Consider the following 26,773-nt stretch of genomic DNA (forward strand, 5'->3'; position numbering starts at 1 on the left):
TTATTTGATTGTTTTTCTATCAGTGTTGTTAATGCTAGAGGTTTGATTGTTTTGTTTTTTTCCTTAATGTTTTCCTGCTCTACTTGATCAGCTTCATTGATGTGATGGTGTGGTTTTGATAATTTGGGGGAGACGTGTTTAGAGTTAGAATGGAAGACCCCAAAACCCCAGAAACCCTAGAAGCTCAAAGCCCTGTGAATGAGATTAGCGAGGATATTTCTGGTTTTTCTGGTTTGGTTGATTTGAGTGGTGGGTTAACTGTGGAGATTCCGGTTGTTGAGAATGTCAATGGTGTAGCGGTTAGTAATGTCGAATTGAGGATTGAAGAGGATGAAATGGGAATTGGCGGTTTAGAGGGAGAAATTTTGGATGCTGGTGGAGATGAAGACGGTGGTGATGGTGTTGGGGCTGAGAATGATCAGAACAATGGCAACACGGTGGAATTAGACGGTCTTCCTACAGGGAAGAACGTCGAAGTTTCTGGCGATGGTATATCGCTTACAGTGGACGTCTCGAATGTTCAGCCAGAAGAACCAGAGCTTCCCAAGTCAATTGGAACGGAAGAAAGTTCGAAAGAAGCTGGAGATGAAAAGCAGGCTATTGAAAATGGTGAAGAGAACAAATTTTCGGTTGGTGATGTTATATGGGTCAAGACCAAAAGTCAGACATGGTGGCCTGGAAAGATACATCCCTCAGATGCAGTAGAAAGTGACGCAAGTAGCCAGAGCGATAGTCTTTTAGTTGGCTATTTTGGGAGCAGCCATGTGACATGGTGCTCTACATCTCAGTTGATACCCTTTGCTGAGAACTTTGAGCAGATGTCCGGGAAGTACAAGTCTCGAAGTTTCCTTGGGGCTGTAGAGAAAGCTGTGGATGAGTTTGGTAGGTGTGTGAGGTTGGAGATGACATGTTCGTGTATTCCTGAAGGAAACCGCCCATTAGAAGGTGATGATGGATCAAAGGATGCAACTTCTCTGCCTCGGCGCAAGTCTGGTTTCCTTGCTAAATATTCTGTTGATCAGTATAAACCCGAAACATTCCTAGCACGTGTTAAGGGTCTTGCGCAGATTGTTTCCCTATGTGGAACACTAGAGTTGAGTATCCTGTATAATCAATTGGCAGCTTTTCAAAGCTCAATAGGGCACCTGCAGTTACCTTTGCATCTGCTCTGGGAAACTCATGATGCTGACGACAATGTGGCGAGCAGATCAGTGAGAAAAAGCAAAACTCGTGTTACAGTGAAAAGTGATGAAGAACAGGTAGAAGATGGCACACAAAGCTCACCGTTAGAGACACTGCCCATAGGATCAGACGTTCTACGTGAAAAGATGGAGGGAAAGATTGACGATCCAAATAAGGTGCTCGACGGAAGCATGGAAGGAGGGAAAAGGAGCTCCAGAAGAAAGACAATTGCTGGTGGAGGAATTGAATCGAGATCGTTAAAGAGAAAAAGAAGTGACAAATTCGAAGATCTTGAATCCAGCAAAATGGATTCTTCAATCAAGGGAGAGGTGATCAATCCATTAGCTTATGAAGGCAAGGATTCTGATGTAGGAGACTTTGATGATGGGAGCAAAGGGATGTCGGAAAAGAGATCGGAGACGAGAGAGAGGAAGAAGAGCAAGTATTTATCTTTTCCATACATAAACTGGGGGCCGAAAAGTATGCCAGCTGAAACAGAAGGTATTAAGGCGCTTAAAATTTCTAGCGAAGGTGAGGATGAAAGTGAAGCTGAGGGCAAGAATGAAAGCCCTTTACTATCTAAATGCAGTGGCAAGTTCTGGAAGAAGTGGTACTGGAATATCACCAGTGGCAGTGATGTTGCTGGTAATCAAGAGTTAACAAGTGTATCGCCAGCTGAGTTTCTTTCTGAGCTTCATTTTACTGCTGTGAATTGTCTTTATCCAAATGAAAGTAATAACTTTGACGCGGTCGCTCAGTTCTTCTCGAGATTTAGAATTCTCACGTTTCATGATGAATCTGTCGACGCTGGTCAAAATGAGGCAAAGACTGCTGAGGTTAAGCATCCTTCTTCTACTGCTAAATCAGGGATCAAGAAAAGAAAAAGTCAGGCAAATTCTATCTCGGAAATGGAAGAGGTTAAGCATCCTTCTTCTACTGCTGAAATATATCCTGCAGGAGAGGCACAAAAAAAGACCCCTCTGTCGAAAAATGATGGAGAAAGCTTGGGGAGATTGAAGACTAAATCCCTTTCTGCCTTGTCCGATGTGAACATAAACATTTCTTCGAGTACCCCACTTACAAAAGACTCACCTGAGATTGGACCTGAACCACTCTCACCCAATGGTTTACCAAAGCGAAGGAAGAGAAAGAACGATGGATCGCTTCTCCAGAGTAAACCAACAACAGAGATACCTGATTTAAATGGAAGTGGTTCGGCACCTGCCTTGTCGGTGGAAGATCAGCGGGCTGCGAGCCAGGTTGCTTCCCAACAAAAGTCTGAGCCAAAGAAGAGAAGGAAACTTGGTGCTGTTAAGGAGCATTCAAAGGTGTCTTCTGAATCCATAGATGCGAATAACAGCAATGAACCTGGTTCCTTTTTCATTGATCTACAGGTCACAGTTCCACAACCACTTGGTGTGATTTCAGAGAAAAATGAAGTGGATTTTGAAGGAGCGCCTAACCAGTCAGTGGAGGAGCAGACAATTGCCCAGGATCAGAGCAAGTCGGGGGTCAAAGGGCGAAAGAAGAAGGAGAAACCGCCATTGACAGATCCAAAGGTAATCTTGCCTTCTGATATACCAGATTTAAATGGAATGGGTATTGAATCTAGTCAGGGGAAAGACTCCCAGTTGACTAAACCAAAGAGGAGGAGGAGAAAAGGTGAAGCTAGTTTGAATCATCCCAAACCTTCTGACAAACCATATATTTATAATAAAGTTGAAACTGATGGTGATGGATTAGGATCTCTTCTTCTCTTGACTTTCTCTTCAGAAGCTCCCTTACCGCCCCGGCAGCAAGTTATCACAACGTTTAGCCAGTTCGGATCTTTGAAGGAATCCGAGATACGGTTGAAAGATTCAACTGTTGAGATAGTTTTCCTTCGAAGTGCGGATGCGATGGAAGCAGTTCGGAGTTTAAAGAAGAACAACATTTTTGGCCCAACTCTTTTAAAATACCAGCTCTATCACCTCTCAACTCCCCCGAAGATGTCGGACGTGGACAGGGCTTGCACAGCACTGGCCTATCCAGCATCTGAAGGCACTCTCAACTCATCAAAGTCTGCTGAATTAGGGTCTCAATCAGCAGGTGAGGCACAGCCTGTCGAGTTTATTAGGAAGAATCTTCAGATGATGACATCAATGCTGGAGAAGTCCGGAGACAATCTCTCCCCAGACACGAGAGCCAAATTGGAGAGCGATATTGAAGTCCTCCTCAAGAAGGTGAGTTCCATGGCGGGTTCTTCCTCAACGTAAAGGAACCATTGTGGATTTTCTTTCATCAGGTTCTATCAAACCCCTCGTTAGTCTTGTTGGTGTATTGTAGGTGTAGTTTATGTATCCAAGGACACAAATATTGCCTAGGCAATTCGTGGAGCTTCTCTGTTTATTAATAGTACTTCTAGTTTTCCCTTTTTTCCTTATTTACAACATCGTATAAGCAATGTGAAGCCTTTGCATTTCATGAGACGTCTCATACTTTTGACAATCTTTTTCCTTGTGTAGGCAAGGAATTTAGCCATGGTTTTTACTTCTAACTGTGTGCTTATCCCACATCTTAGTATAGCAAGCGCATAAGCTTAATATGTTTTAGGATGATTTCACAGGATTGTTAGAAGGGAGTCCCACGTTGGCTAATTTAGGAAATGATCATGAGTTTATAAGTAAGGGATACATCTCCATTGGTAACGAGGCCTTTTAGGGAAGCCCAAAGCAAAACCATGAGAGCTTATGCTCAAAGTGGAAAATATCATATCATTGTAGAGGTCTGTAATTCCTAAAATCCATTGTTTTGAGTGCAGTTCGAGTCTTACATGCTTTTTCTCAGTAGAAATGAGCTTTCTTTCTTGTTTAGCCAAGGCAACGTCTTAGCATCATCCCCGGAATGACTCCGCTTGCCATTTCAGTGACCAACTACATCCAATTCAAAGCCCCACTCCTACCCCAGCTTCGTTGTGGATCAACGTTGCCTCAAAAGTGTAGCAAGATGGTCTTTGCAATGAGCAAATAATATAGGGCCCGTTTAAACCCCAACAGAGAAGAGTACAGGAATCCACTGGCCCAACACCACCCTGAAATTTCACGTGAGCATTTTCACAAACAGGTTGCAGGCGAGGCTCCGGAATCGTAATAATAATGCGATCATGGCGTAGAATTCGGCTGAAAAAAATGAAAGCAAAGAGGAGGAATCTACAATACCATGGTTTTTGTACACTTACACTGTTGAAGGCCTTCTGATTGATTGTCACTACACACATATGTACACTATTTAGTCTACACGTAGAACTTTTTTCGATAAAAATAAATTGTGAATTACACCCATTGCCCTATTTGTTTGTCATGTCATTTTCAGGTCGAAGATGCCTTTTCTATCTCCATCCCCGATCAAATGGAAAATATGAACTCCCTTCGTACACCATTTATCGACGATCGGTGTCTGTGAGTTTAATCTTTCCTCTCAAGCTTCTTTAACTTTGAATTTTGATTCTATACAGGTTTTTATCTTTAATCTTAATAGGTTTATTGGACGAACATTGGTTAGCTTGACATGAAAGAAACAGGCGACAACCACTGAAATTATCAAGTTTATCGAACAACGTTCGAAGGATAAGAACTCAAACCTGGTATAACTCAACCAATACATATTATATCCTTTTCTTTTACGTCTAAAAGACATGCATGAGAGGAATATTTGATGCATATGATCTAGCATCTTGATTGTCATACGCATCATTACTCAATTATACTTAGAACTTAATAATCAGTCAATAATCTCTGTACTTGAAGAAAAAACAAGTCTAATTATATGATAATTACGTTCCAAATCATACTTGTTCTTTGTTCTTTTATACTACAAAAGCACTCCCTAGATAATCTTCCTCGATAACACAAGAAAAATCCTAATAGAGAGCCTTGGATTAGCCGACACAATCCCAAAGCCACACTCCAAATTAAACAAAAATCAAGACATATTCTTAAGAAACTGATAGAAATGAGAGGAAATCAAGGCAAATAGTTCTTGATTTCATTCGAGCCATGCCCTTTTGATTCCCCTGATCGGATTTTAGACCAATGGGTTCGTTGTTGATGATCCGTATCCATTCATCATCCCATTCCAAGACGACCCAATTCCATTTATAAATCCATAGGACTCAACTTTCTCAGAACATCCCTCCTGATCTTGCCATTCCAAAGCCAAAAGCTTTGTATTCGGCTTCACTTCCATTGCATTTGGATCCTCATTTTGTTCATGTTCATAAGGAATCATCACTCCTTGTCCCATGCCTGCAGCGTTCCCATCAAGTGAGAGTCCATAAGGGGAGCAAAGGCCATGGAAACTCGGCGACAGAGCATGGCCAGCAGCGGCAATGTGATCTCCAGCAAACCCACCCACCATGGCCAAATGGTCGGAGTTCGTGGGGTTGTAATGAGCATTGCCAACAAGGGCTTCCATTTTGGAGTCCATGAAGTCGATTGGTCGAGCGGTGTGATGGTGAGCTTCAAGCATTCCTATGCTTGAGATGAAATTTGGTGTTCCAATAAGGGGATTGAACTGAGAGGGGAAGTGTACTTGATTTGAAAACGAGAGATGAAGATCAGTGGGATTATGATTATGATTATGAAGGGAAGAAGAAGAAGACGCTATATGATGATGATGATGGATCTGGGAAATAGGTTGTCGTGGTTGTTGTTGTTGATGATGAATCGGGTCACTATTGGATTTCTTAGTAGTAGTAACTTTCTTGTTCTTCCTGCAACCACCACCGACCGGGATGTTGCGGAGAGTGCCACCTTTGGTCCAGTACCGACGACAAGTCTTGCAAAAGTAGCGAGGCTGAGAGAGGCTGTAGTTGTTGTAGTAACAAAATTTGGTATGAGTTGAGTCACATCTTGGGCATTTCAGTGCTTGGTCATGTTGAGGCCTCAACCTCCTCTCTGTCAGTGGCCTTGAACATGACAGCATGTCCCCCGATAATGACGAACAATCCATGCCAGACTCCTCGTTACCACTTCCCTAAACCAAAAACACACAACAAAAATGTCAGTTCTTTGTCCATCTCTCACAATGCCAGACTCCGCTCGGCTTGGCTCGATTCGGTTCGAGTCGGGTACTAACTAGGCTTACTCAAAAGAGAAGAAAGGGTGAGTTTTGATGATATATACCTGTTGTAGCCAATCAGAGGAGTCCATGCAGACTTGAAGAGAAGTAAGACCCATGAATGAACTGAGAAAAACAGAGGAACCCACAAAAACTTCACTTAAAACTCACTCCATTTCATTATCCACTGACAAAATGGGCACCAAAAACAGCTCCATTAATCCCAAAGAGATCAGTTTCAGAAGAAGAAGAGAATGGGATGTGAAGAAGAAGGAAGAAAAAGAGGTATATTTGAAGAGATGGAAGGGGAAAAGGGTAGCAGCCACTGTGTTAGTTAGCTTAGCAGAGAGATGTTAAGGATGACAAAAACATCGTCGGTGGTAAGAACATTTCAGTGGGTCCCTACACTGTCTGTAGGGTACCCCACAAGGAACACTAAAGCAACCAAAAGACAACTCCAACGTGGCAAAATGGAGGGCTGTGATTGGCTGAGCTTAATGGAAGAAGAAGCTGATGTGGAAGTAGTAGAATGGTGAGAATTTTTGGGTCCTCGTTAAAGAAAGCATCCCCAAAGAGCACTCCACTTGGGGGCCCAAAAAATGGAGCGTGGGACCCTTCTCTCCTCCCCCTCCTACAAGCAAGGCATAGATTCTTCCTCTCCTAATCTTATGACACTAATTCCTTCATCCAAATCTTCTTCTTTTTGTTGTTTGGGGGGGGCACTGCCAGTTTTGTTTCATGTGACTCTGTTTTTTTCTTCCTTTTTATGGCACAAGTTTTCAAAAAAAACCCTTCTAAATCAACTTTAGAACCAATAAAAGAGATTGACATATGATATCATATTGTAATGAATTGAATGAGTACTCCTCGTTGCATTGAAAACCCGCCATTGTTTTAAAGTTTGATTAAGTTTGACTTAGCGGGAATTATAGACATGTAAAGTGTGATTTAGGGAGTCTTTTGATGAACCTAAAGGCAATGTTTTCGAGGCGCTTGTATTCACGAGGTGTCCGATGGTTTTGCACTATTGGATTCTCGAATTCATATCCAATAGTTATATTAGGGTTATGCAAAATTTTGAATCTGCATTCAACTGTTGTTTCGAGGTTGGTGACACGTAGATTGTAGCAACCTCGTTGGATAATTTTTCTCTAAATATGTGTGACTGCCTCGTTGAATAATTTTTTAGGAGTTTGTAGTCCCAAGGTGTTTGTCGGGTTGTTTTGCACTATTAGATCTGAAAATTACTCAAAGTGGCCAGTAGGTTTGTATTGTTGGATATTGTCGTCATATCTAGTGATTATTTAAAAGCATGCAAATTTTCGAATCTAAAGAACGGGCGATAGCTGCATTGTGACCATCTTACCAAATATTTTTTTCGGGATTGAAATAAAATATAAGATAAATATCGGAGACGGAGAATGAGGAGAGCATGTGAGAAACAAAGCTTGAGGAACACACTTAAAAGGGACCAAAGAGAAGTTAATGTCAAACCTAAAAAACAAAAGTGGAGTCTCCAACCCCACGTTGATTCCCTATCTCATACTCATTAATTTTGTTCTCTTTACAAATTTATTTATTTATTTCTTATTATTATTTTACTTTAATCCCTAAAATTAAATTCCTCTCTGTATGAGTCACTGTCATAATTACTCGACTCGTAACATGGTTGTACAACACTTGTTCTCACCTTCGAGTAAGTCAACAAACTAGAATTTAGGTCGTTGTTGGCACGTGGGACATATGCTCAAGCCTCTAACCCCGTTCCTAAAAAATTATTATAGAAAACGGAGACAGAGAAAATTTTAGAAAACAGTTTTAAGAAATCAATGTTATAGGCTAACTAGTAAACAAGCGACGACTACACGTTTGATAGTGTATAACCTAGGTAATTACTTCCATGTCTAAAATTATTTGGTATAGAAAAATCAACCAAGACGATGATTATATCCAATTCCTAAACATTTGAAACCTTCCTCTATTTGTTATGTGTCACTCAAGATAAAAGACGCGGTTTTCTCTGATGGGTTCCATTCACTAAGCCACTGCCTATGAGTCGGTCGGGTTTTACCCGGTGGAAGAAATGGGATATTAGAGAACGGGTGCGCGGCTAGACTCAATATGCAGGTATAAAATTCAACTTTTTGTCTTGTTCTATTCAAAAGCTACAGATAATTGCTAATGCATACATAGTTCAGTGGTTAAAGATATGTCGGTTCTTACCATTACAAAATTTAATTCGATCGTTCAAAATCAATTTATTTTTTTTAAAAAAAATTTATATTTGTATAAAATGTTTGGATAATTATATCTCATACATGAATGGGTTGTTGGTAGTGGCACATCATGATTTCAAAATCACTTGGTCCTTTTTTTTTTTTTTTTTTTTTTTTTTTTTTTTTTTNATTAAATAAAAAAATATTAAAATTATTCAAAATCTTGAGTTTCAAGCAACGTCCAAGATGCTGGCATCTTTCATATCTCCCTTTACTTTGCATTTTTAACCCTCCCCTTTTCTTTCTTTTCAATTTAGTCCCCCTTTTTCTCCTAAATTCTAAAAACACCCCTCGTTTTTTATTATTAAAAAAAAAAAAAAAAGATTCGTAAAGGCCAATAAATAATCCACGAATTCAAAAGTTTAATTTTTCTATTAAAAAAAATGGATTTGCAAAATGTTGTATTTTCTGGTCCTTTTTTAAAAAAAAATAAAATAAAATCCACCTCCCTCGCCGGCAGCGGCGGTGCTTGCGGCGGCGCTACCCTTAAAGGCTTCACTTTTGGTCGACAATGATGTTCTTAATTAAATGATTAAATTTTATAATCTAAAAAACATTATATTAAAATTGTGTAAATGAGAATTTATATAATTTGAAGAATAAAGGGATTAAAGGATGTAAATGAACGGTGTAGATTTGATCATCAAAATGAGATTTTAAAAGTGTGGTCCTGATTTTTTATGGTGGTCAAACTTTGCAGCCTCGTTATGGCTGCAGTCAACGTCACTTTATTTTTCTCCCTCAAATATTATTAGTATACATTAAATTTTTATTCTCGTTTTAATGATTTTTTTTTGTTAGATCTTGAAAGGATATGAAAAATTTTCCCGAGCAAACGCGTGATCAAAATAGATGATATTTGTTAGCGATGAGGTTAGACTGTTACATTTTTATTCTCGAGCATGAAAACGTCCGCCCTTTTCCTTATATTTCTAGTTAAGCCTAAAATTCATTTCTTTCACTTTCAATTAGAAACGGTTGTTGATTTTTTTTCCCCCCACTTTTGACCCATACATAATCAACTTTACATACTAGACGAATCATATTCGTTACAAATCAACGACTCATTTATGAGGTAATAGATTTGACGAAATCCATTAAAGGTCTCCAAACAACACAATAACGAAAATTCAAAATACGTCGTTGTACAAAAGATCAACTTTCCATCAAGGCTGCGATGTTTCGTTCTCCTCCCCATCCAATGTGGGATATCACAATCCACCCCCTTCAGGGTCCAGCGTCCTCATTGGCACTCGTTCCTTTCTCCAATCGATGTGGGACCCCCACCAAATCCACCTCCCCCCTTCGGGGCCAACATCCTTAATGGCAAATCACGTCGTGTCTACCCCCTTCAGGGAACAGCTTCCTCACTGGCACATCGCTCGATGTCTGGCTCTGATAACATTTGTAACACTCCAAGCCTACTGTTAGCCGATATTGTCCTCTTTTGGCTTTCCTTTACGGGCTTCTCTCAAGGCTTTAAAACGGGTATGCTAGGAAAAGATTTCCACACCCTTGTAAGGGTGTTTCGTTCTCCTCCCCAACCAATGTAGGATATCACAACAATATCCATTACTGTATTGAACCAACCACCAGACAAGAAAAACAACAAGAACCCTCGTGATTGTAAATCGAATGATATATCGACCAAGACGAAAACATGTCGGAGATGGTTTTGAAAATCAAACACGAAATTGTTAGGGGATAAAGAACGTAGTGCATGAAGTCAAAAAATGGTATAGAACATAGAATAATGAGAGGCAAAATGGGGCCATGTAGAAGGCATGCGCGACACAAGCGAGCTAAGACAGCTTCTTTCTTCTTCTTCCCTTCCACATCGCTTTATTACATTACCGTTCGTTCATTCGTTCGTCGAATCGTTAAATATGTCACAAGTTATTAATAAAATATCTTGTTCATGCCACAAGAACTTAGAGATGAATGACGGGATTGTACCTTACATGTTGTTTCAAGGTGAATTCAGAAGCTGAGTATGAGACGGTAGAAACAGAAATACCGTTATCTGCTCTCCAAAAGAGAGTAGAAGAGACATAAGAGCCAATAGAACGTGGTCTTATGTATATCGAGGCCCGAGTTAACAAAATAGAGTTGCATTAAATGAACTCAATTGAAGCGTGTTTGATTAAAGATAAGTCAAACTTTGTTTATACAACTAGTAGTTTGAGCTGCTTAAAACTACTCCAAGTGGAGATTCAATTGCTCTTGAATAGGTTATAAATTTATGGGTATGATTGTTACAACTTTTTAATTGACCATATGTTACTCTCGAGTATATTTATAAGGTTAGAAACCTCTCTCTTACAGACGTGCTTTAAAACATTGAGATTAACAGCGATATGTAACGAGCCAAAACGAATAATATCTACTAGCAGTGGACTTGGGTTGTTACAAATGATATCAGAGTCAAACATCGAGCGGTGTGCCAGCAAGGACGCTCAAGATCCCACATCGGTTCGAGAGGGGAACAAACCATTTCTTACAAGGGTGTGAAAACCTCTCTCTTATAGACGTGCTTTAAAACATTGAGATTGGTAACGATATGTAACGAGCCAAAACGAATAATATTTACTAGAAGTAGACTTGGGTTGTTACAAATGAAATCAGAGTCAGACACCGGGCAGTGTGCCAACAAGGAAGCTCAAGGTCCCACGTCGGCTCGAGAAGCGAACAAAGCATTTCTGATAAGGGTGTGGAAACCTCTCCCTAACAAACGTTAGGGTTGGGCCTTGGGGGAAGTTGAGCTCTACTAGTGGCCCAATTGAGATGAAGTGGGCTATGGGTTTTTTTGGTTGGTTAATGTAAAAAGGCTTTTCAAGCTTGAAATTGAAGCCCATATAAAAAAAATTAAAAACAGTAATTCACCAATTTTTTTCCATAAAATAAATAACATTAATTATAATATATATATATATATATATATATATATATATTAAAATTAAAAACCTTGCCTTTTAGATTTAAATTAATTTTTAAAAATACGAACTACCCCTACCGATAAATTTATAATTAAATCGGGTTGTGGAATAATCAGTAGAATATTTACTGAAAAAAATTTAAAACAGTATATTTTTAATACATTATTTTTCTTGTCAGTTAAGTTTACCCATGTGAAACTATATCTAGCGAGAAAAAATCAATTCTATTTGTAAATATTCCGAGATTCAAAGTATTTGATGATAAATTTCTAATTAAATTGGGTCGTGGAATAATAAGTAGAATATTTACTGAAAAAAAAATTAATAACTGTATATTTTTAATACATTATTTTTCTTGTCAGCTAAGTTTACTAGTGTGAAACGATATCTAGCGGGACAAAATCGATTCTATCTGTAAATATTTCGAGATTCAAAGTATTTGATAGAAAAGTTTAGGAGAGGGACGGAAGAATAAATCAAAATTATATTCTAAATTATAATTTTAATTACGCAATAATCGAAATTTATGTTTAAATGTAATTAAACTTACCCATAGGGTATTTATTAATTTAATACAAATGAAAAACTTTATAATAAGTTGGAGGTGTTACATATTAATATTATTAGATTACATATATATATATATATATATTATATGATATTTTCTTCTTTTCCAAGGCACAGCGAACCAGTTGACCCAAGTGGGCCCCACTTGAACCTTCTACTTATGGCATCTTATCCATAAAATAATAATTGCAAATAATTCAAGCTTAAAATATATAATAAATTATTATTATTATAATTACAATATTAAACCAAAAATTATGTATATAAATTAAATTATTTTTGTCTAATATTTAAAAAATGATATTGTAAATGGAAAGTTAGAAGTAAAATTAATAGGATGATATTTAATTCAAAATGATTTTATTATTATAAAATTAAATCAGAAAATGATGTATTTCTATTAATTGCCTACTAACCGCCTTACTAGAACACCACCCGGTATCTAGCTCTGATACTATTGAGCTGTCAGATATTATCCACTGTGGTCCATTATGTATCGTCCTCAGTTTCATAATTTTAAAATACGTCTATTACAGAGAGATTTTACAATAATTTTATAATTTTTATTTTGAGAGCCGAGCTATATATGTAAGGGAAGAAGGTGGTGGGTCATACGATTTATTATTAATTTATTATTAATAAAAAAAATCTTTTGGTATTTAATTATTTACCCATTGTCTTCTTTTTAAATCAGTGGGGGAGAACTTTCCCTTTTTTTTTATTTATTTAATAAATTTGATCTATAAAAAAAATTAAATAAAAATTTTATAAAACTAAACACGCTCCATTTTAGAGTTCAACAACGTCCAAGGTGGAAGGGTTTAAACGTCGTTCAATTATTTGAAAAAATAAATAAAAAAGACAGTAAGTTATATGCACAGTATTTTAGTATTTTCTAAGGGGTACACGGGTTAGGTTGGATCGGAGAAATCTTTTGAACCAACTGAAAATTTTAGGTTGGTTGAGTCGGTGACTAAACTCTCAGTAGAGTTTACAACCGAACCCTCTATTCTCGAGTTGGGTCGGAATATTTATCGACCATACATGTTACATCAATAACTAAAATCCCATAGCGCTCAAATATCAGATATTCACAAGTCACAACCCATCACTAACATCGGTTATAAACAACAAATATTTTCAATTTTTATTAAAGTACGATATGGTTGAGTTTGGTTGTAGCCTTATTTTCGGGTTGGTCGAGTTGGTCGGGTTGATCTGACTAATTTTTTTTTTTTAAGATTTAGGATGGATAGTCTAAGTTGGTCGGGTTCTCGAATCATACGAACACTCCTAATATTTTCGACTCGGTCTTGATAGTGAGTATCTATCTCAACCAATTGAGGTATGAACGTATTTATAGATATAGATGAAATTTTATTAAATTAAATTTGATGTTGTACCCAACTTGAACATAAAGTCTTGCCCCTACGAGGGTATAAAGGTAATTTCACAATACAAGAATTATAAATAAAACAGGGGCCTCCTCGATTACGGAGTTACTGCTCCACGGACGCAGGCTTTGAACGAAAAAAATCAAATGGATTTCCGCAAAAACTAATAGCGCGGCACCGCCCATCATAATCCCACAAACCGCCCAATTCTTTTTCGACCTTATAACTGCCAATTTTGATCTTGTTCTTCGTCTTCTCCAAGTAACTCTTTCCAATTCCTACTCTCTCTCTCTCTGTTTGTATTCAAATTCAACTTTCCGTTTACGTTCATACCTGTTTTGTTTCTTGGGTCTTAAGTTTTTGGAGTTAACCGACTTGCGTTTGGCGGCATATGATTACTGGGTTCCATTTATTTGTTTGTGTCTTCTTCTTCTGTGATTTTCTTTCCTCTGTTTCTCGTGTTCTTGAGTTGGGTTCTGTGTAGATTTGATTCTTTTTCACTAATTTTGCGATTAGAATCGCCATTGATGAGTTTTCGGTTCTGTATAGCCTAGTTTGGGATATCTCTGTTTTAGATATCTGGGTTTTTCTTCTTCTTGTACTCTGTTTTAGATAGCCCAGTTTGGGATATCTCTGTTTTTGTACTCTGTTTTCGTTGTTAATCGTGTATTTCAATCGATGGAGAACAATCAGGATAAATGTCGGGAACGGTTTCAGCAATTCGGAAGTGATCACTGTCTTGCGAATGGAGTTTCCGACCATGATGTTTCCGACCGATTCTCCGACGCCGGAGATTCGACTGATCCCGATCAGGACTCGGTGGTTTCGGACTCTGAAAGCGGAATATCAGGGCCGAGTATGGAGCATGTGGAATGGATCAACGAGGGTTTAGTGAAACTTGCTGAAGAAAAGATTTACGACCTAATCAAGAGAAAATTCATAACCAGTTTCGGATTGCTCGGCCAGGAAACTACGGTCTCTGCCGTTTACAAGAACAGCCATTCGACCCATATTGGGCAAGCCCGGCTGCACACGTTTCAGATTTACTTGCAAGCAATAGCGAAGAAAAATGGGGGGAATGCTAATGTCAAGTACGCTTGGTTGGGGGCTTCAAAGGATCAAATCAACAGCATTCTGGGCTATGGATTTTCCAATTGCAACAAGCTTGAGAGTTCTCAATCTCTTGGTAATGGCATTTATCTCTCCCCTGATGATCATCCACTTGAAAGGTTAGTCTTAAACGTAATATCCACGATCATGTTCTTCGTGATTAACCCTTTTGAGTTCATGTTCTTCTTGTGAATTTAGAACCCATTTGATTGTTTGTTTCAAATTTGATGCTTAACCCATTTGAGTTCATGTTCTTCTTGTTAATTTAGAACCCCATTTGATTGTTTGTTTCAATTTTTTAGTCTGGAAGATACTGCTGTTGATGAAGATGGATTAAGACATCTATTGCTTTGCCGTGTGATATTGGGGAAATCTGAGCTTGTTCATCCTGGTTCTAGACAGAATCATCCATGTTCTGAAGCGTTTGATTCTGGTGTTGATAATCTCTTTGCACCAAAAACATACATAATTTGGAGCACAAACATGAACACTCACATCTTGCCTGAGTATCTAATTAGTTTCAGAATTCCTCCTCGTTGGAAAGGTTAGTAAATTCCTTGGAACTTGCTTTCTAGAATTCATGGTTTGATTCCAATTTTAATGGCGTCTTTCAATTACTCTTAGGTGCTTTGAAAGCCAAACAGCCTTTGAGAATGCCAACCTCCCCTTGGATGCCATTTCCAGCTCTGATATCTGTTCTATCTAAATGTCTACCTGCCCCTCAAATTGACATGATTACCAAGTATCACAAAGATCACAGGGTATGTAAACTTTGATTTGATCCATTTGAATGTAACTTTTTATGGGTATGGTTGATCTTATTATGTTCAGCTTCTGAATTCTAGGATCATAAGATTTCGAGGCACGAGCTGATAAGGCGAGTGAGGCGGATTGCGGGCGATGATCTGTTGATACATGTAATCAAATCATCAAGAACACAGGTATTTGATTCTTACTTTCCTTGTTCTTTTGCTTTGGAATCTGTTTATATGCCCATGGAATATGATTGTTAGCTTAGAGTTGGAGAGAACTTGTTTGTATTATAATCCAAACACTTTGTTCCCTTTCATATCATAACAGCAGAAGGCTGGCCTATGAACTTTCTATGCTTACTTGGTAAGCTATGTAGAATCTTTGCTTTTGCTTGTGGAAAGTCTTCATCAATCACTTCTGGCATCTGTATTAAAAATTCCTTGCTTTTTGGTCCTTGAAGTTGTATTTGAGATCCCGGTTGGAGAGGAGAACGAAGCATTTCTTATAATGGTGTGGAAACCTCTCCCTAGCATAAACGTTTTGAAATTGTGAGACTTAGAGGGATACGTAACGGGCTAAAGTGGTCAATATTTGCTTAGCGGTAGGCTTGGGCTGTTACAAATGGTATCAAAGTCAGACACCAGGCGATGTGCCAGTGAGGATACTGGGCCCTTGTGGGCTTGGGCTGTTACAAATGGTATCAAAGCCAGACACCAAGCGGTGTGCCAACGAGGATGTTGGGCCCTTGTGGGCTTGAGCTGTTACAAATGATATCAAAGCCAGACACTAGTCAGTGTGCCATCGAGGATGTTGGGGCCCCAAGGGAGGTGGATTGTGAGATCCCACGTCAATTGGAGATGAGAACGAAGCATTCCTTATAAGGGTGTGGAAACCTCTCTGTAACGGCCCAAGCATTCCTTATACCACACTCTCCCTAGCAAATACGTTTTAAAATCATGAGGCTGACGCTGACGACGATATTTAATAGGCTAAAGCGGACTATCTAACTAGCGGTGGACTTGAGCTGTTACATTGTTTATCTTGTTTATCTGTTTCTTCCTTTTGTGAATGAATTTTCAAATAAATGCAACCCATATGGAGAAGTGAAGTTATTTGTTAGATTCCATGAATCATGGAAAGGCCTTAAGCTGATGGCTTGGCCATTTTTGTTTGTGCAGCAAAGCAATGGAGCAAGAAATGGACAGAGAACAGCAGCTGGGAGTGTAGATTCACCAATTTTCTTGGAGTAGTTGGATTGGAAGCTTGCAGTTTCTGTTCTGTTTACCATAAAATGGGAATGCCAAGAAGGAAAATCGACGAACAAGTTTTAGTTTGAATCGAACCCGAACAAGTACCTTTGTAAACGAGTTGGTTTCTTTTAGTTCAATCGATCTGTGTTTGTGTATATAAACCCTTTGAACTTTATGATCAACAATTTAGTGACAGGATGATTTAGTGCAACGTATGTCCTAACACAAAGTTAGAATTCTAACTGTTCTAGAGGGGTATCTCACTGATGGCTCGGGCCCCTCGGAAGGGAGTTATGATATCCCACATTGGTTTAAAGCCTCGAGGGGAAAAACCCGAAAGGGAAAGCCCAAAGAGGATAATATCTGCTAGCGGTAGGTCTGGGTTGTTACAAATGGTATCAGATCCAGACATCGGACTATGTCCTAGCGAGGAGGTTGTTCCCCAAAGGGGTAGACACAAGGCGGTGTGCTAGTAAGAACGCTAGGCCCTGAAGGGGGACATAGATTGGAAAAAAGAAGAGTGCCACGAGGAAATTGGGCCCTTGGCCCTGAAGGGTTTGGGAGGAGAATTAAATACTGCATAAGGCTGTGAAAACCTTTCTGTAGCAGATGTGTTTTAAGCTACGGAAGAAAAGTCTGAAAGGGAAAGTCCAAAGAGTAGTGGGTTTGGGCCGTGAGGGGATGTGTTTTAAAACAATGAAGAAAAGTCGGAAAAGGAAAGCCCAAAGAGTAGTGGGTTTGGGCCGTGAGGGAAAGCCCGAAGATGACAATATTTGCTAGTAGTGGGCTTTGGCCGTCACCGGAGTCTTATTGGACTTTAATAATTAATAATTCATCCTAAGGTATCATTGGACTTTAATAGAATGGAAATGTTAATTTCCTTATCAAATAATATTATGAATATTGAGGTGTCAGTCATTTTGCTAAACGACGTCGTAACAGTAATAGAGCTGACGAGGCAAAAGGCAAAGGGACGTGATACGGTTACATGTAGGCGTAGAATTTACATGCGTTTTGATGCTTAAAGATCTACACGTGTCATTCAGTGTGTGGAGGTCGGTGATATATTAGCTCACCTTCCATTTTACTTTAACTTAATTGCCTTTCTTTCTGGCGGCACACGGAGCTCTCCTGTTGGCCAATTTCACCGACCCAAAAGGCTCCTCTTATACAGAAGTATTTTATCGAGTATAGACCAAAAGGGCAAATATGGAATTGTAAAAAAGATAAATCATGTTATGTCGAGACCGACGAGGATGCAAGGCTAAACCACCTCCCTCGAACCCTCAAATTCGTAATCGAGTCGATAATAGATGTAGAGTTAATAAGTGAGTTTTGAACATACTTCGATGTGGAGATGTTCACGGGAAGGGTAGAGATAGAGAAGCATTTCCTGTCTCGTCCTTGCCTCTTATTTTAGTTTTCATCCCCGTCCCTGTCTAGAAAAGAAAACTTGTACTTTAGTCACTTTTTTACTATGCTCGACTCAATACTTTTTTTGACATTTGAGGATTTGTCAATCTATTGGCATGATTCTGATACCATGTTAAGAACCACGACTCTACACAATGGTATGATATTATCCACTTTGAACATACGCTAAATTAGCTCGGACTTTACTTTGGGATTCCTAAAAAACCCATGATCATTCCCTAAATTAGCCGACATGAGACTTTCATCCAACAACTACTTCCTCCTTCATTTCCTATTAAAACAGACATTTCCTACCCGACCCTCGATCTCAAGTGTCTCAACCTTAGTCGGCGGTCGCCGTGGTTGGTCTTTCAAAGTCAACCAACCCAACCTTTAAGCTATACACAATAGTTCCCCAATTACTAAACGGTTTAAATATAAAAACCGTACAAAATATCTACTCAACATGTACGTCCTATAACCATCCTCCACGTGTCATAATATCTCGCGTTACGTGTCTCGGAGGTAAAGAATTTTAAAAAGGTCCCATTATTTATTTTAAATACCAAGAATAATAATCCATAAAGTTGTTAACTTTTTTATTTATTTTATTTATTTATTTCCATTTTCCTTCTTAATATTTAAATTCTCAATTTTTTTTTAAATTTTACTATAAAAAAAAAATTTAGAATAGATATGTACAAAAACCAGGACCAGGAGTCGAACCTAATAGATGGTGATATCATTCACTATTTCCTCATACGACTCAGTCTCGAGAAAAGACTTTTCGAACCTGAAACATACAACAACAATTTACAAAGTGAGTTACTGTATACGGAAGCTGAACCTAAAGCTATGCTCGAAAAATAATTGTCTATACACTAATCTCGAGAGTTGTATATATACTAATCTCGAGAAAGGGAGGAGTCGAGATGGTCTCCCTGAAATAAATTTAATTTTGAGTATAATGATCGGTAGATTTATTCGATATCTTTATAAATTTTATTTACCTAAAGTTCAATTTTCACTTTTTCTTTGTGTTTTTTTTTATGGTAAATAATTTTTTTGGTTAAAAAAATATATTTTTTTTATAGTGGAAATTGTGAAACGCTGCGTTTTAGTGGCGCGTAATTGTCAGAAGAAAAAAGTGGAAAAAGAAATTATTAGGAAAATATAATTACCAAAAGGGACTGCCCATTATGTAATTCTGAGAAGGTTTAAGCGTTACATTTTGGTCATTTCACTTCTTTGTCTCTTCTTCTTCTTCTTCTTCTTCCTCTTCTTCTTCTTCACCTGTGTGTGAAAGAAAATGGAAGTTGCAGTTCCAGGCAATTAGGGCTAATTTGAGGAATCTCAGGGACTGTAATGATGCAAGGCGGTGACGGTTCGCTGTTTCTTGCCCTCTCTCCTAGCTTTAGCTGCTACTCCTCCGGCAGATTTGCAGAAATTGCCGTCCGTGTCGTGGAGGAACTCCGTAAAGAATCCGATTCTGATTCCTATATTTTCGACTGGAAACCTGACGCCGTCTCTTCTCTTCAGAACGGAGCCGAACCGGAAGAATTCAACCAAGAATCTCAACACGATGATAACGAAGAAACAGAGACTGTTGCCGGTGGAAACAGAGACGACGATTTCGAGTTCGAGTTCGCGGTCGTTCCTAGGGAGCCGCAGGCGGTAACAATCTCAGCCGAGGATATCTTCTACAATGGTCAGATTAGACCGATTTATCCGATCTCGAACATGAATCTGTTAATGAACGGATCGATTGCCGATAAGAACTGCAACGTTGATGGCGAGGACAACGACGGAAACTTGAAGACAGCGAAGCCGAAGAGAGTTCATCGTCCGTCGCTTGGAAAACTGATGAGCAAAGAGCGTGAAACGAATTCTTTCTCGTTGTCTGAGGCCGACGAGCTTGACGGAGTTCTTCCTGGAACGTACTGCGTTTGGTCGCCAAAGGAATCGCTCGAGAGATGCAAAAAGAGCAATTCAGCGGGATCATCGAAGAGATGGAAACTCCGAGATCTTCTATACAGAAACAACAGCGACGGAAAGGACAACTTCCTGTTTTTATCCGCAAGCAAGAGAGTCGAGAAAATCGCTGAGGTCTCAAAGGCCTGGACAAAGAAATCGTCGGCAAAGTAAAACCTAGCAGAGTCGCCGCCTCCACCGCCGCCGCGACGGCTGCTACTGTCACTCCGACTGCCGCTGACGAAGGACAACACGTAAAGAATACGTCGAAAGGAGCGGATAAGAAGAGTCGATCAATAACAACACACAGACAAGAAATGGTGGATTTGTTCATCAATGTCAATGGTACGAACAAAAACTCACATCAATTCTGAACATTATTAGGGTTTCAAACAAGATTGATTTGGGGAAGAAGAAATTGATGAAAAAGAAAACCTAATTTGAAAAAAAAAAAAAAAAAAAAATTATTATTATTTTTTTTCCTCTGTTAATTTGTGAAAAATCATCGTTAATTTGGAATAATTAATTTAATTAAACGACAATTTCCTACCGAACAGAAATAGCCAATAATATGTATGAATGAGTTGTAATATTGCCATTTTATTTTGATAATTATTTATATATTTCTGAATATGAAATATTTAATTTTGACCCTATTTTTTTTGGGTTAAAACCTTGAAAATTGTGAAAATAAAATATAAAAGGCAATGAAATATTGGCTCTTCTTTCTTAAAATAAATATTATTGGAAATATTTGGAAATTATTTATTTATAATATTATTATTTGTAAAAAGTATTTTCTTCATTTTACAATTTGTTCTTTCTTTTTCTAATTTTATTTTTAAATTTTGATTATTTATCTTATTGTTTGTATTGCTTTATTAGAACCATAGTCTTTCTTTTTTTCTTTTTTCTTTTTTTAATTATGGTTTATCCAATGTTCAACCTTCATTTTCTAATCTCGGGTTTTGTTTGAATTAAACTTTCCACTCAAACAAGTTATCAAATTAAATAAATTACTCTCGTTAATGAATGTTGGATATATAATTCGTGTTTGATCTATTGGGCGTTTATGTTTGTTCTTCGACAATTTTGTGAGGAAGGGGGATGATTTGTGCCTTTTCGTGCAATAGATACCAGTAGAAATTTGAACTTTTGGCTTTGAAAGGATACGAAAAAATTATATTTTTTTTCTAGGTTAGAGCTTTCTCTTCCCTATAACTTATTGAGTTATGCTTAAATTGATAATAAATAATTTAGTGATTATTTTTTAGATACGCGATTATGGATGTTTTTTTTAGTTTCCAAATTTTTAACTTAGATTTTGAACCCTACTCGAACTAATTTTTGTAGGTTGGTTTTATTTTTATTTTATTTTTAATTTACAAGCAAAATTTCGGAGGGTATCAATTTATCCACTCGAGTAAATCGAGGTTTAAAGTTGAAGTGTCAGATATGTAGTCTTTTGTCATTATTCCTTAGATATGCTTTGTTTTTATTCTTCTTATATATTTTTATTTAATTTTTTTATATATATATTTAGAAATAAACGTGTCTAATAATATTCTTTGATAAGGTTCGAAAAGTTAAGTTTGAAAGTAGAACACTTTCGATTTATAGAAAGCATATAGTTGTATTTATCCTTCATATAAAGTCGATTAATCACTTAAAAGGGAAAAAAAATGAGGTTTTAATATTAAAAGAATTCCAAAATTTATGATTTTATTTGGTGGGTATATTTTATGTTACTTAGTTGACTATACATTAATTAATGTGTTTTCATTATTAATTAATGAAATTAATGACTTTATATATTGATTAAGATCGAGTTGGGTTGGTGGGTTTGAATTTATCAGAATGAAAATGAAAGAAGGGTAGAACTGTGGGTTCAATCTCTATATTATTATTTTTTATTATTATTTAATTTATTATTATTATTATTGCAAGCAATTCCATCTTTATATTAATTATCTTTCAATTATTTGTTGAATTATTCAAATTACACTATTTTTGGCATAAATACTGCCCTTTATTATTATTATTATTATTATTTATATAAAAATTGCCTTCTCTAAAACATACCGAAGTAAAAGAAAGAAATCTAATTAGATATATGTGATGTTCCACGTTGGTTAGGGAGGAGAACACAAACCACCATTTTAAGGGTGTGAAAACCTTCCCCTAGCAGAGACGCTTCCCCTCAAGGGAAAGCTCTACTAGCGGTGGATCTGAGTCATTACAAATGGTATCAGAGCCAGACACCAGACGATGTGTCAGCCTTCTCACTGTTCCCCGAAGGGGGTAGACACGAGGCTGTGTGCCAATAAGGACGCTGGCCCCAAAGGGGAGGAGAACAAACCACCATTTATAAGAGTGTGGAAACCTTCCTCTAGCAGACGCGTTTTAAAGCTTTGAGGGGAAGCCCGAAAGGAAAAGCTCAAAGCCCAAAGAAGACAATATCTGCTAGCAGTAGATCTGGGCCGTTATAATATATCAGAATAAATAAATGTATAGTTATAGTTCTTATTTCTACCGACTATTATATTAATTCAAATATCTTTGTATGGGGTTACATTTATTAGAATTGTTGTCATGAGGTCGACTAGTAATTCAATGGGAACCAAAAAACGGGAGGGTATCACGTTGGACAGAAGACGATCCAAAAGGCAAAGGCTCATCAAAGAAGGATGGCATAAAGATACATAATTATTAGAGAAAATTGCAATCGGACTAATAATAAAATGGGGTGAGACAAGTAGCTTGCTTCCAAGCCGAGCTTGTTCCAAATAATCATGCCTTTGCTCGATTTTTAATTTGCATTTTTCTTCGAAATATATTTCTATCAATCAAATTAGTCATCACCACATGTAATATAATACACTAAGATTAAAGGGGGAAATCACAATCATTAGAAAGACAGACAATAATCCAACAGCAAAAGCTTTTCTCTGCTTTGGAAAATGGGACAGTTCCCAGCAGAGTCAGCCTACCTTTGAAGTTGTAAACATAAGGCTGCAGCCTCCGGCCAAAGCAGCGGCGCCGCCGTCGACCGCCGCATCTCCTAGCACAATCCAATTCCAAATAATAGGTAATCAAAACAGGCTTGGTGGTGAAAAAAGAACAATACTCTGATTTCAATCACAGTAAATAAAAGCTTTTCCCATTGGAATTGGAAAACATTAGTCCACCCACAGTTTGACCAAAGGAATAAAAAAAAATAAAAAATAAAAAATTGTCTTCCTACTTTTAGAATTTAATTTTTGATATTTTGTCAGTCTTACTAGTAATATGGTGACTGGGTTTGGGTGTCCTAAAAAAGGGAGTCCATCCTTATCAACTAAACAACTACAAGTATGTCGAGAATCAGTCAGACACAAAGTCAAATTCGCCAACTATTTGACACTTTTCAAAGACCTATTGAACATAAAAATTGAAATCTACCTACAACACAATTCAAAGACGACACGAGCATCCTGATCAAAGTGTAAAGAACACAATTCAAAGACTACACATCATAATTTATCGAAGAAGCATCCTAATCAAAGTGTAAAGGGTGAGGGTGGGCAGGCAGTCTTAAACCACTAAAGTTGGGGTTTTTGGGTATGGGTAAATTCCTTGTAATGAATGTTTGTCTCTAGAAAGGTAGAAAGTCAAATAAGGGTAATAATAAAAACAGACATATTTGTTCATGACAATGGCCAAGGGTAGAAGTAAGATTAGACTAGTAGCAGTGAAGTGTTTTTTGTCGTTTGGTAGCGTCAATCATGTAGAGAGAGACAGCAGTTGTTAAGGGAATAATGAAGTTTCTTTCCAAAGTGTAAGCTCCAATATCTGCACTGAAAAGTTTGTTCTGTCTGATTGTGTCTTTTTGGTTTTCCAGATTTTCTAAAATCAATAACCAAAACGCACCCATGTGCATCTGCAGAAACAGCCCCACCTCTCCCATTTTTCTCTTCACCCAAAATCCTCACTTTATTTTCTAGATTCCCAGCTTCCCACCCCAGTCTCAACTACCCCCACAAAAGCAAAAACAAAACCCTGTTCGGGTTATCATTCAGAATAAAACTATGACCCCATAGTATTCAAGATGTCAAATATCTATGTGGTAGTTGTGTCCCATAGATTAAACAAATAATTGAAAATCTACCTGATATGGAATGGAAATCACTACAAGGGGAGTAAAATTTGGATTACCTTGTTGATCGAATATCTCAAAGTAAGAACATTGTTTGACATTCGAATCACTCCACAAACAAGATCGATCATGTCTAGCTTGAATGATTTTTGTTGATCAAATATCTCAACGCAAGAACATTTGTTTGAGATTCGAATCAATCCACAAGCAAGATTGATCATGCCTAGCTTGAATGATTCTACAAGCAACCTAAATTATATAGAATTGCAAATAAACTTAGCCATTGGCTAAAGAAAGCACAAATGCTCCTTTTTACTATATTTTCCAAGTCTTCCTACAAATACAACATACATGGCTTTATATAGCCTCAAAATGAAACTACTAAAGACATTCAAATAGTTGTAACATTCATACTTAATGGTCATAATTAACCATTATATAATTGTAACTAAAGTAAATTAAAAGTCTTAAAATACATTAATGAAATACAATAAATCTAAATTACTCTAAATTGTAATCCACCCAAAATTTATAACATGAAACTACATTCTTCTTCAATGTGGCATGAATTGAAATATTTTTTTGATAATTTCAACAATATTTTCTTCACATCTTCATTGAAGCATATTGTATGATTGATATCTCTTGATTCATATCACTACCCGTTGCTACCATTTATGATCATGAATAATATAAGAGGGATAATATGGATCCAATTGGAACTAACAAGTGTAACAAATATAACCGAAAAGTCAAGATATTGCAATAATAATCATCATAATGTTGGACTGATCAAAGTAAATGTTGCTGGACTAATCTATAATTGACCAAAAGACTTACGGGTAAACTTCATAAATTTCCACAAAATGATAAAAGGATTTTGTTCCACTATTAAACTTCTAATCAAGAAAGTGGTTGAGGAAAAATGGTATAATTAGGACCTCTAAACGGATAGTGACACCTAAATGGGTTAATAGATTAAGCAGATGCATGATAGTGACCTTGCAGCTACAGATGAGTATCTCGGAGATCTATAGACAGTGTTGTTGAATAGAAATTTTGGTACTCACATTGCAATAGAAGTATCACAGTATGCAGACTTGACTTGAAGCATCCATTGCACTGACAGATGAGAATTCTCCTCGTGATTACTTTATCTCATCCCATGCAAATCGTTTGCATGTAACTATTCAATATCATTACAAAAAATTAATCGCATCAAAATGGATAAACAAAAATGAACAGATTAAACGATCCTGAAATCTGAACATTGCCTTGCTTTTACTATTAGCACCTTTTTACCATACCTCGTATTTCATTCAGAATCCTGAATTCGTCCTAAACCTGGTGTCCCATTTTTAAGAATCCCTTGAAACTAACTAGCCAAAAGTGGAAGTCTGATCAAATGACAATGTTTCAGTCTGGACAGTTTGATTTAGACCTTTGGATATCTTCAGCTGCTTCTGGCATTGAGAACCCATGGCCGACTAATTGGCTGCTTATGTATTCTGACATTATCTTGCTGCCTCCTCCAAGATGCTGAACCGCCACCGTTCCACAAATAGTTCGTCCCATAATTCTGTACCATGGAATAATAACCTTGAATCTGCCTTGGCATTTCGCATAAAGGATTGGAGTTACTCGGAGCATGACTGACTTTCCAAGGGGGCTGCAATAGTGGACACAATAAAGATTAGTTTCATTTCATCGAAATGGAAAAATATTTATTCTTCGTTATATTTGGGTACTAATATAAAAATGCAAAAAACAACAAATAACATATTTAACATATGATCAGTTGAAGGACATTCAAATGCAAAATGCCAAAAGACATACACGCACTCTTTTCAGATATACATTTTTTTAGTGCATCCTCTGCTGTGTCTCATCCTAATGCGTACATGGAGGTAATTGACCTTCCAGGAAAAATACCTTTAAGGTTATCTCATTAAAAGAAAAAATCAGCAATTTTCTGTCAGGGGATAAAACCTGTCAACCATTTGCATATCTTTCGTGTGCTTTCTAGATGTGAGCTCTTGAAAGGATCAGCCTGTTATCGTTATCCCTAGAGTAACTTTTATCCATTGAGTGACAGCCCTTCCACTCGGCACTGTCGGATCACTAAGGCCGATTNCCGTCGATGTGAGCTCTTGGGGAAGATCAGCCTGTTATCCCTAGAGTAACTTTTATCCGTTGAGCGACGGCCCTTCCACTCGGCACCGTCGGATCACTAAGGCCGACTTTCGTCCCTGCTCGACGGGTGGGTCTTGCAGTCAAGCTCCCTTCTGCCTTTGCACTCGAGGGCCAATCTCCGTCTGGCCCGAGGAAACCTTTGCACGCCTCCGTTACCTTTTGGGAGGCCTACACCCCATAGAAACTGTCTACCTGAGACTGTCTCTTGGCCCGTAGGTCCTGACACAAGGTTAGAATTCTAGCTCTTCCAGAGTGGTATCCTATACGATGCACTAAAAAAAACTTTTCCCGTGTTAAAAGTTGAACTAATAATCCATGACAAATATAATGGCACAAATTGCCCCATCATGCAGAAATATCCAATTGAAAAAATAAAACAGGTCGAATGATTATGAATAATTTATGCAAAAGGCTGGCATACTTAATTCATAGAAATAACAGTTACAAATTAAAAGAAGGTACAATGAATTCATTGATGGAATATCGATCAATTGCA

The 26,773-nt window shown here is 37.6% G+C and overlaps 4 protein-coding genes and 2 long non-coding RNA genes across 10 annotated transcripts in view; 3 read left to right on the plus strand and 3 right to left on the minus strand.

Moving 5' to 3' along the window:
- The window catches only part of LOC111801795 (serine/threonine-protein kinase ATM-like), a 4,045-nt gene extending 376 nt beyond the window's left edge, over positions 1 to 3,669 (plus strand). For both annotated transcript variants that reach the window (XM_023685953.1, XM_023685952.1), the window contains exon 2: positions 92 to 3,669. In XM_023685953.1, coding sequence (XP_023541721.1) covers positions 150 to 3,437 — 3,288 coding nt within the window. In that variant the 5' untranslated portion in view covers positions 92 to 149 and the 3' untranslated portion in view covers positions 3,438 to 3,669. The remainder of the gene's footprint in view (positions 1 to 91) is intronic.
- Positions 1 to 16,776, plus strand: part of LOC111801798 (probable inactive poly [ADP-ribose] polymerase SRO5) — a 20,391-nt gene extending 3,615 nt beyond the window's left edge. Inside the window, exons 1-6 of one of the 2 annotated variants that reach the window (XM_023685960.1) lie at positions 13,573 to 13,713; positions 14,146 to 14,681; positions 14,865 to 15,106; positions 15,187 to 15,323; positions 15,408 to 15,503; positions 16,494 to 16,776. In XM_023685960.1, coding sequence (XP_023541728.1) covers positions 14,311 to 14,681; positions 14,865 to 15,106; positions 15,187 to 15,323; positions 15,408 to 15,503; positions 16,494 to 16,565 — 918 coding nt within the window. In that variant the 5' untranslated portion in view covers positions 13,573 to 13,713; positions 14,146 to 14,310 and the 3' untranslated portion in view covers positions 16,566 to 16,776. Of the gene's footprint in view, positions 1 to 13,572; positions 13,714 to 13,984; positions 14,682 to 14,864; positions 15,107 to 15,186; positions 15,324 to 15,407; positions 15,504 to 16,493 lie in introns of those variants that run through there. The other variant, XM_023685959.1, reaches the window with a different exon arrangement.
- LOC111801799 (dof zinc finger protein DOF5.6-like) lies at positions 4,962 to 7,036 on the minus strand. The gene is made up of 2 exons (XM_023685962.1): positions 6,345 to 7,036; positions 4,962 to 6,195 (listed from the first exon to the last, which is right to left on the minus strand). The coding sequence occupies exons 1-2, from the start codon at positions 6,396 to 6,398 to the stop codon at positions 5,245 to 5,247; spliced, it is 1,005 nt and encodes a 334-aa protein (XP_023541730.1). The 5' UTR covers positions 6,399 to 7,036; the 3' UTR covers positions 4,962 to 5,244.
- Positions 16,777 to 19,159: 2,383 nt separating the features above from the next.
- On the plus strand, positions 19,160 to 20,557 carry LOC111801800. The gene has a single exon (XM_023685963.1). It carries the CDS (start codon positions 19,344 to 19,346, stop codon positions 20,121 to 20,123), a length of 780 nt encoding a protein of 259 aa, XP_023541731.1. The 5' UTR covers positions 19,160 to 19,343; the 3' UTR covers positions 20,124 to 20,557.
- A 2,202-nt stretch (positions 20,558 to 22,759) lies between these two features.
- Positions 22,760 to 26,220, minus strand: LOC111801564. Of its 3 annotated transcripts, XR_002816155.1 has the most exons (4): positions 26,074 to 26,220; positions 25,392 to 25,753; positions 25,155 to 25,270; positions 22,760 to 23,010 (listed from the first exon to the last, which is right to left on the minus strand). It is a non-coding gene; the product is annotated as an uncharacterized LOC111801564 (long non-coding RNA). The 3 variants fall into 3 exon arrangements; XR_002816153.1 differs by having other exon boundaries at positions 25,392 to 26,220; XR_002816154.1 differs by lacking the exon at positions 22,760 to 23,010 and adding an exon at positions 24,300 to 24,333 and having other exon boundaries at positions 25,392 to 26,220.
- A 30-nt stretch (positions 26,221 to 26,250) lies between these two features.
- LOC111801565 overlaps positions 26,251 to 26,773 on the minus strand; it is a 1,179-nt gene continuing 656 nt past the window's right edge. The window contains exon 2 of the long non-coding RNA XR_002816156.1: positions 26,251 to 26,549. This is a non-coding gene — a long non-coding RNA (uncharacterized LOC111801565). The remainder of the gene's footprint in view (positions 26,550 to 26,773) is intronic.

This window comes from Cucurbita pepo, chromosome LG09, assembly GCF_002806865.2.
Source record: "Cucurbita pepo subsp. pepo cultivar mu-cu-16 chromosome LG09, ASM280686v2, whole genome shotgun sequence".
NCBI classification, from domain to species: Eukaryota; Viridiplantae; Streptophyta; class Magnoliopsida; order Cucurbitales; family Cucurbitaceae; genus Cucurbita; species Cucurbita pepo.